This window comes from Vicia villosa, linkage group LG1 (assembly GCF_029867415.1).
Source record: "Vicia villosa cultivar HV-30 ecotype Madison, WI linkage group LG1, Vvil1.0, whole genome shotgun sequence".
Taxonomy (NCBI): Eukaryota; Viridiplantae; Streptophyta; class Magnoliopsida; order Fabales; family Fabaceae; genus Vicia; species Vicia villosa.
The window spans coordinates 37073528-37082963 of record NC_081180.1 but is presented as its reverse complement, the minus strand read 5'-3'; the positions used below and the strand labels follow the sequence as shown (position 1 = coordinate 37082963).

Sequence of the window (9436 nt, the reverse complement as noted above, 5' to 3'; positions counted from 1 at the left end):
TGAACCAAATTAATTCTTCTTTCCACTCTTTTAGACTATGTAATACCTGCAACCACCTCAATATGTCTATCCATATGATTCTCGTACTGGGCAGGCAAAGAGCAAGTGATCCAAGGTTTCATTTTCCTTGCAGAAACAACATTATGCATTATCTAATAATTCAACCTTTGCATTATCTCTTTGGTTGGCTGCTATTATGGCAAGCCATACATAAATATATATTAGATTTATTTATTATTAAATCAATTAGTTTAATATTTTTGAGAAATAGAATTTAAATCAACTTCAATTTGTAAAGGAAAAAAATTCAAACATAAAAAATTCATTTTTTAATAAAAAAATATATCTATAAAATAGAAAAATAAAAAATTAAAATACATGTTAAAAAACTAAAAATAAAACTCACAATTTTTAAAATAAAACTGTTATATAAACAAAATTTATGATGAAAAAACAAAATTTTAAATAAAAAAAACTCACAATTTTTAAAATAAAACTGTTATACTAATTTCTTAACTTAGTCCTTATTTAATACTAGTAGTATCATTTTATATAATGTGAGTTAGTAACATTTTCCATAAAGTTTAGTCAAAAGTATATATTTTGTAAAAGTTAATCCTAGATTTAAGCCGTTAAAATCTTCAACGGTAGCATTATTATTGTCATCACTATCATGTGATGATACAGTCGAGAAAAACATCATAACGGACAAAACAAACCCATTTTTTGAATTTGAAAACAAACCGAAACCGCTCTGTTTTCTCTAATACTATATCTCTCTCTCTCACTCACACATACTCTCACTCCAAACTCAATTCACCATGGCTTCTCTAACCCCCGGAATAGTCCTCAAACTCCTACAAGCCATGAACACCGACACACGCGTCACCGGCGACCACCGTTCACCTCTTCTCCAACTCATCGGAATCGTCCCGGCCTTAGCCGGCTCCGATCTCTTCTCCAACGAAGGCTTCTACCTCAACCTCTCCGATTCACTGAACTCCACCTACGTTCTTCTCTCTCACCCCGACACCGAACTCATCCTCTCTAACCGTCTCCAATTAGGTCAATTTCTCTATGTTGACAGATTCCACTTCAATACTCCTCTCCCTACCGTTTCCAACATTCGTCCTCTCACAACTCGTCATCCGTTCGTCGGAAATCCCGAACCCTTGATCGCTCGAATTTCGCAATCAACTCGGCATTTCAGCGTCCAGCCTCTCTCTGATTCTGATGATCCTCTTTCTCAATATCTCTCCACAAACACCACACTGTCTCCGGTTCCGATGAGCCAACATCATCAGAAACAACCACAGCCACAGCCACTGAACAGTTCGAGAAAGCCTCTGGCTCAACGAGACAATTTGCCTCCGCCGCAGAGGTTTTCATCTCCGGCTACTGCGAAGAGGTCTCAATCTGCAGGAAAGTTTAGCAAAACATCTGCTGAGAGAGATCCTTCTCCGGCCGGAAAAGGAAAGAGATCTTCTTCTCCGGTTCCGTCGAAGTGCGTGGTTCCGAGCTTGGTTTCGGCTAGGGAGGAGAATCGGAAGGTTTCCAGGGAGGCGGCTATTATTGTTCCGTCGAGATACAGACAACCGTCTCCCACTGCGAGGAAGCAGCCTTCGCCGAACCCTAGAAGAGCTTCGATCTCGCCCGGGAGAAGGTTGTCTGGAGGTATCAAGTTTTCTCCGGCGGTTGATTCTTCGGGGAAGAAGAAGATTGTAGCTGGAATCTCAAAGATATCTGATTCCTTGGCTGGGAAGACAAGGAAGAATTGGGATGAACAAAACATGGAAGGTGGTGAATCCAATGAAAAGGAGAAAACTAGGGTTGATTCTAATTCAATTATGCGTACACAGGTAAATAAATATCAAATTTAGATACTAAATTTTCTATATATGGTATGAAACAATGTAGGATGAATTGGAATTAAAAATTATGAATTTAGATGTCAAGAATGGAAAATTTCAGTGTTACTAATGTCATTTGTATAAATATCAAATTTAGATGCTAAATTTTCTATATATGGTATGAAACAATGAAGGATGAATTGGAACTAAAAATTATGAATTTAGATTAGTCAAGAATGGAAAGTTTCCGTGTTACTAATGTCATTTGTATCGGAATGTTTTGTTATTGTAGGCTGCAATGTTAAGGAGATTGAGCGATGTGAAAAGTCAAAAATCTGATACCAATGATTCTGATGAGAATACTGTAGTTTCTTCTCCTCAGAGTTATTTGGAGACGGAGAAATCAAAGTTATCAGGTCTTGGCATTGCAATTCATGAGAAGAAATGGACCGATGGGAGTGTTCCGCTGGATGCAGTGTCATCCAAACTTTCTAGACTTGCAAAGGTGTGAATTTTGTAAAGTTACCATTGATTTCCATGCTTTGATTTTGAAATGTTGAATTTGGTGATAAAGCACTCTTTGATTTGAAGGCTAATTTGATTAATCTTTTATTGTGAGTGCACTCTTCGGTTTGAAGGCAAATTTGATTAATCTCTTATTGTGAATTCACTCTTTGATCTGAAGGCTAATTTGATTAATTTTTTATTGTGAACTGATTTCAGGATGCAATGCAAAGGAAAGCTCTTGCTTCTGCAGCTGCTGCTGCAGCATTGGAGGAGGCCAATGCTACTGAATGCATTATAAGAAATTTAAGGTAATGACTATCCTTTGACCAGATTTTTTATCATAGTTCATTTTCTGTTGAATTGTTTCAATAATCATACATTGTTTCTTTACTCCATCTTCAATGGCTAACATGAATAGTTGTTTTTTGTATGTTCTTTCTGCCTGTCTCAGCATGTTTTCAGACCTTTGCTCAGTGTGCAAAGCCAAAAATCCTTTGCCAACCATAGACAGATTTTTTATCATCTATGAAGATGTCCTAAGATCAATCGCAGTGGCTAAATCTGTTGCCACCGGTCACAATTTTGAGATATCTGATGACAACATTCCAACAGATCAATCAAAATCCCTCTCCCTTTGGGTTGAAGCTGCTTTAGCCACTGATCTTCAGATAGTATCACTGCTTACTGAAACAGGCGCAGATACTCCATCATCACTTCAGAAAAGTCTGTCAAAACGACAATCCTTTTGCACACCCAAGAGTCATCTGAATGTGAATGTTTTGTCATCTCCACACTCTAGTCCAAGTGGCGGTGTGTGGACAAGAGGTAATGGAATGAAGGAAACAGTTGAGCTCGGAACAAATTTGCTGTCAGAAATGCAAATATGGTTTCTACATTTTGTTGAAGAATCCATTGAAGCAGGATTTAAAGTGTTTGGAGACGGTGCCAGCGGTGGGAAGAAAGCATTGCCTCTGGATGGTGGCTCCATTGCTATTGTTTTATCTCATTTGAAGCGTGTAAATGCATGGCTGGACGGCGTGGTTTCTACAGGGAATCATTCATTGACAGATAAGATTGAAAAATTGAAGAGGAAAATCTATGGTTTTGTTATCCAGCATGTAGGATCAACTTATGATCATTCAGCTTCCCATGCTTCATCCTAATTTTATTTATTTGTTGTTATGTTGTTTGAATGTTGAAATTGTAATGAAAGGAAGAGCTTCTTCCATCTTCAAAAAGTATGCTTTGCATGCAAAGGGAAGTGATTAGGAAATCACTGTAAATTAAAATATCATCAATGATTATTGCATTGAACAAACCATGATGGCTTAATGGTTAAATTTAGAGGCTGCTTGTTATTTTATCGAACATGATAAATGTGGTGCTTTCTATTGTGAAAGTTGCAACTCTTGCTTCTTTTTTTTCCTTGAGAAACTAGAAATGAATCTATATATGTATTTGCACGGATTTTTGTATAAATTTTACTTTTATACATGTTTGAAATAACATGAATCTATATCGGTAATTTTTCTAAGTAAGCATGATCAAATCCAAAAGTGCATAAGATAAGAGTATGCAATTCTTTAATCAAATACCCAACTTACTTCAAGGTTTAGAGTTTAGACCATTGACTTGAATCATTGAAGATAAATAACATTATAATCAAAAGAGAAAGGTTCATTCAAGAGTTACGTGATCCAATGAAAATAGTTTGCAAACTATGCCAAAATAAACGCTATGGAATGAGTAAAATATAAAGTAACTCAAGTACGCCAATTACAACATCATTTCAAAGCATGGTCTATAGTTTGCCATTTTGATAATTTTGATAAAGGTGAATGCCCCAATATCCCCTTCAATTTTTCAATTTAGTTGAGTAATTTTTTAGTCTACTTTTAATATAATAAAGTAGATGATAACCGGGGATATAAATGTAATTGCATCTCCCTAAATATTTTAATTAACAAATAAATATTATAATTATTTAGTAACCTTTCATTAACCTATTAAATTACCTATATCCCTAATTAATTATTATCTTTGATTGGAATATGCAGTCCATTTATCACGCTGCCCTTTAGTCGTTCCAAGCAAACCAAAGTTATGCATTTGAAATAGAGTCTCTTTCAATTCCTTCCCTCCATCTATAAATTTATTCTCTTCAATAAATCTTTGTATCTTTCTCTTTTATTCTACAACAATCTGCAAGCAATGAGTGAACAACAACAATCAAAGAGAAGGTTTCTTTTCATCTTCCTTCCCATCGTTCATAACGTGTGAAATTTAGGAATCTGAACAAAATCCTCTCTTTCACTCTTACCATCATCTCTCTCTTCAATCTCTTACCCAATGAATCAAATCAAACAAAAATATATTGAACTCAAACAATACACAACTAGATTCCATGCAGATGTAAGAAGAAAATGTTACCGGATATGAAGCCAAGAGCGGAACGACATCTACCGGCGATGTTTCTGACGAGCGGCGCAGCGCTAGAAGACCCGCGACGGTCGGCGTCTGGCAGGGGGTTGCTTTGGAGGGCGATTTTGCGGTGGGGGCTGTAGTTGTACGGGGGTTCGCAGTTATGGCAGCTCAGATCCTCTTCTTCAGTTCTTCTTCTTTATCAAGCCAAGAGCCTATGCACTCACTCTCTTCGACAACAACCTGCAAGCAATGAGTGAACAACAACAATCTTCTCTTTTTTTATGCTTTAGATATTACTGCTTTCTATATTTTTTTGAAATCTTTTGATTTGGGTTTGCCTCTTTTAGAGATTTTTGTGTTATGCTTTGATGATAAGTTATTGTTTGAGAGGTTTATGATACTGCAACAAAAAAAACCAAAAACAAAACAATTAATTTTGGACGATTTCATTATTTTGATAATGCTAACCAGTATTCATTTAGATATTGACTAATATAAATTAGAAGGGGAATATTAAAGAATAAATATGATCAATTATAATAAAATATGAAGAACAAAAATAATGATAATTTTGTAAATAAATCAAACAATTGTTTTTACAATCAAAATAAAAAAATCGATGTAAAAAGGGTGATAAAATTTCTAGACATCTTCAAACTAAATTTTTACACCATTCTTTTTTTTTTTTTTTGACAATAAGAAATTTAGTTCATATCATTAATAAGAAAATATTCAATACAAGGAGGTACTATATGGAATAAACTACGCCGAGTCCAAGAATCGGCCGCCTTTGCTATATCATGAGCAACCGCATCCGCTTGGCGTTTAACAAACTTCACCTCAGAGTTAGGGAAATTAAACAACAACTTATGAATAGAAGAAATTATACAACTAAATTCCGAGATACCAATGTTGGTACTATAGATAGCCTGAACCGTTCTTTGAGAATCGCTTTCAAAAGTGACATTCTGCAGCTGCATCTCAATGGCATTTTGAATAGCCTCTTTAAGAGCCAAAGCCTCCGCTTCGAGAACCGGATATTTGCCAAAGTCCCAAGCTGCACCTGCAAACATAAAACTCCCCGAATGATCTCTCATGCACCAACCCCTATTAGTGGTACCCATGATGATGTTAAAACCTGCATCCACATTACATTTAAAACTACCTTCCACCGGCGGATTCCACCTCAGATTTGTTTGACTATTATCCTCGCTAGTACCCTGACGTTGTGCCATAAACCACTCATTCCAACTACAAAAAGCATTCAAACCCAGTTAAGAGTAATCTTCACTTTCATTATTTCAAATCATGTTGTTCCGATTTCTCCACATAATATCAATCATAACCGCAACTCAACTCGCAATCAATCTATCCTCCTTACTACAAATATCGAAAACTAAGAATTTCACATCATGAAAAGTTTGTATACGATGATCAATAATATGGGACAAACCTGTGATTTGCCAACACCGATTTGTAACATTGCAGCCAAAGAACACATGCCACGAATCCTCCAAAGAATGCTAGTTGAACAAGAGACATAATGTTGTCGCAACCTTACTCTCGTCGGAAGACAATTACGACAAATCCTCCAAAGCAAATGTTTAGTTCTAGGAGGTGCCTTGATATTCCAAAGACTACATCAATCACCATCTACCCTTCCTAACTCCGATCTCAAATACTCCTTTCTCCACAATCGATAACCCGACCGAACACTATAACATCCATTTTGTTCCTCTTTCCAATTCCACTTATCTTCAGTCACATCCTCAATTAAAGGTACTTGAAGAATGTCATCTGCAGCTACATAATCAAACACCTCTCTTATTAATAGAACATTCCATAATTTCCTTTGAGGCGACAAGAGATCACTAACATTCATATCATACGCACCTTGTGTTTCAGAACCATGCACCCTCCCTTCTTTTTTCCCCCGAAGTCAAGGTGAACCCATCACGGGAATATTCATACCATTACCAATACTCCACCTGCACCCAAGACATAAGATTTTCCGAGATTGCCAAATACTACGCCAAACAAAGCTTGGATTATTACCCAGAGTAGCATCAAAGAAAGTAGTTCTAGGGAAGTACCTTGCTTTAAAGATTCTAGAGACTAACAATTGAGGTGTAGTTAAAATATGCCAACCCCTCTTAGCCACCATAGCCATATTGAAAGCCTTTATATCCCGGAAACCAAGCCCTCCTTCGTTCTTAGAACCTGTAAGCTTTTCCCACGCCAACCACCGAATACCATTCGTATTACTACCTCCTCCCCACCAGAAGGGATTAATCATCTTCTCAAAATCATTCACAATTCCATCAGGGAGAATAAACAGACTCATAATATAAGATGGGATGGATTGAAGCACTGATTTTATCATCACCTCCTTACCTGCTTTAGATATCGACCTACTCCTCCAAGAATTAATCTTCTTCCAAATTCTATCCTTCACATATCCAAAGGTAGCTTTCTTACTACGACCTATTAGAGACGGAAGTCCCAGATAGGTGCCAGTTCCCATGACATGTCTCGCCCCCATAATACTTGCCAAGTCTTCTTGAGCAGGTCGGCTAATATTCCTGCTAAAAAATACCTCAGACTTAGACAAATTAATATCTTGGCCTGACGCGTCAGCATACAAACGAAGTATCTCCATTATATTATGAACTTCTGTAAGGTTTTCCCTGCAAAAAAGAAAACAATCGTCAGCAAAATGTAGATGGGACACACTAGGTGCCCCTCTACAAATTTGAACCCCATGAAGGTTCCCACAAGCAACAGCTCCTTTAATAAGAGTCGAAAGTCCTTCTGTGACAAGAATAAAGAGATACGGGGACAGGGGATCCCCTTGTCTCAATCCTCTTCCTGGCTGAATTGGTCCAACACTATCTCTATTCACAAGAACAAAATAATTCACTGAAGACACACACATCATCATCCACTTAATCCACTTCTCCTCAAAACCCAAACGGGCCAACATCCCCTTCAAAAAACCCCAATCAACTCTATCATAAGCTTTACTAATATCAATCTTTAAAGCCAATTGGGCATTATTACCCGAGGTCCTTCGCTTCAGAGCATGCATAACTTCAAAGGCAATCATAGCATTATCAAGAATCGATCTACCTTCCACAAAAGCCGATTGCTCCTCACTAATACACTTATCCAGACACTTCTTTAATCTATTCGCCAGTAGTTTAGAAACTATTTTATAAACCACATTACATGAAGAAATCGGCCGCAAATCCTTCATACTATTTGGATTACCACATTTTGGAATAAGACATATAATGGTATTGTTAAGCGACGGGGGGAGAAAAACTCTATCAAGCCAAACCTTCGCTTCAGGATAAATATCATCCCCACATGTTGTCCAGAAGTTCTGATAAAAAGCTGGATTAAACCCATCCGGCCCAGGGGACTTGTCCGGGTGCATATGAATCAAAGCCTCATAAAGTTCTTCTTTTAAAATAGGAGCAGTAAGAGAAAGATTATCCTCGGTAGAAATGGCAGGTTGTACCAAGCTTAGAACCGGTTCATACCTCCCAGCCCTTGCTTCAAATAACTTATCAAAATACCTCTGAGCAACTCCACACATACCTTCGCGATCACGGATCTCTACATTAACTTCATCTGTAAGCATTTTGATTATCTGGAAACTTCGACGCGCTGAAGCGGATCTGTGAAAGAACTGAGTATTTTAATCACCATCCTGAAGCCAATGCATCTTCGCTCGTTGACGCCAATAAGTATCATCACGAATTAGAATTTTATTATACTCATTGTGAGCTTCCATATAAAGTGATGCACTTGTCGGATCATTACTACCACGGTATAGTTCCATCGTTACACAAATACTATCCCTCTCCTCATTCTGCCGCCGAACACGCATTCTACTCCATCTTTCTAAGTCAACAGCACAGTCTGTAATTTTTTCCACAACAGTGTGATCAACTATAGCATTTCAGCCGTCTTGCACCACTTTCGACACTCCTTCTTCTTCCAACCACCAATTCTCAAATTTGAAGCTCCTCCTCTTGTGACAAATTGGAACCGGATCACAACATAGAAGAATAGGTGTGTGGTTTGAGTGTGAAGCTATAAGATTGAGAAGTTTAGCCGACGGAAATAACCGCAACCACTCAGATGTAATAAGGGATCTGTCTAACCTTTCCTCAATCATATGGGGCGTGCCTCTGCTCTTCGTCCAAGTAAAAGGATACCCCTCCAACGGAATATTCGTAAGATCACAATCACCGACGGCATCTTGAAATCCCGTACACAGCCAATTAGGGTGGGCATTAACCCCTTGCATGTCATTTTGAGACAGAAGATCATTAAAGTCACCGATAATGCACCACGGTAACATCGACATTTCGTTCAACTCTCAATCCCAAGCTTAACGACGTCTCGATCTTTCCGGATACCCATAGTAGCACGTAAGGCGCCAATCACCTTTCTCCTCATCCTGCACCAGCATGTTGATAAAGTTTCGACTAAAATTTAAGATACTACACTTTTGAGAATTCTTCCACATAACAGCGATTCCACCACTCCTACCCACCATGTCCACCGATAAACATGCATCGAATTTCAACGCCACCCGAACACGCTCCAACTTCTGAGAGTTAGCTAAGGTCTCAGAAAGAAAG

General features: G+C 37.8%; 2 protein-coding genes across 2 annotated transcripts; one reads left to right on the top strand and one right to left on the bottom strand.

Annotated features, from left to right (window-relative positions):
- Window positions 1-713: 713 nt before the first annotated feature.
- Window positions 714-3725, top strand: LOC131604374 (uncharacterized). Its single transcript, XM_058876820.1, has 4 exons — window positions 714-1859; window positions 2143-2355; window positions 2574-2665; window positions 2809-3725. The coding sequence occupies exons 1-4, from the start codon at window positions 822-824 to the stop codon at window positions 3518-3520; spliced, it is 2055 nt and encodes a 684-aa protein (XP_058732803.1). The 5' UTR covers window positions 714-821; the 3' UTR covers window positions 3521-3725.
- Window positions 3726-8484: 4759 nt separating this feature from the next.
- On the bottom strand, window positions 8485-9159 carry LOC131614184 (uncharacterized). The gene is made up of 2 exons (XM_058885833.1): window positions 8829-9159; window positions 8485-8708 (listed from the first exon to the last, which is right to left on the bottom strand). The coding sequence occupies exons 1-2, from the start codon at window positions 9157-9159 to the stop codon at window positions 8485-8487; spliced, it is 555 nt and encodes a 184-aa protein (XP_058741816.1).
- Window positions 9160-9436: the final 277 nt, after the last annotated feature.

Coding starts and splice junctions, on each gene's coding strand:
- LOC131614184 (XM_058885833.1), bottom strand. CDS start 9,159: ATGTCGATGTTACCGTGGTGCATTATCGGTGACTTTAATGATCTTCTG. Junction 8,709..8,828: donor TTGTGATCCGGTTCCAATTT/GTCACAAGAGGA, acceptor AAAAAATTACAG/ACTGTGCTGTTGACTTAGAA.
- LOC131604374 (XM_058876820.1), top strand. CDS start 822: ATGGCTTCTCTAACCCCCGGAATAGTCCTCAAACTCCTACAAGCCATG. Junction 1,860..2,142: donor ATTCAATTATGCGTACACAG/GTAAATAAATAT, acceptor TTGTTATTGTAG/GCTGCAATGTTAAGGAGATT. Junction 2,356..2,573: donor AACTTTCTAGACTTGCAAAG/GTGTGAATTTTG, acceptor AACTGATTTCAG/GATGCAATGCAAAGGAAAGC.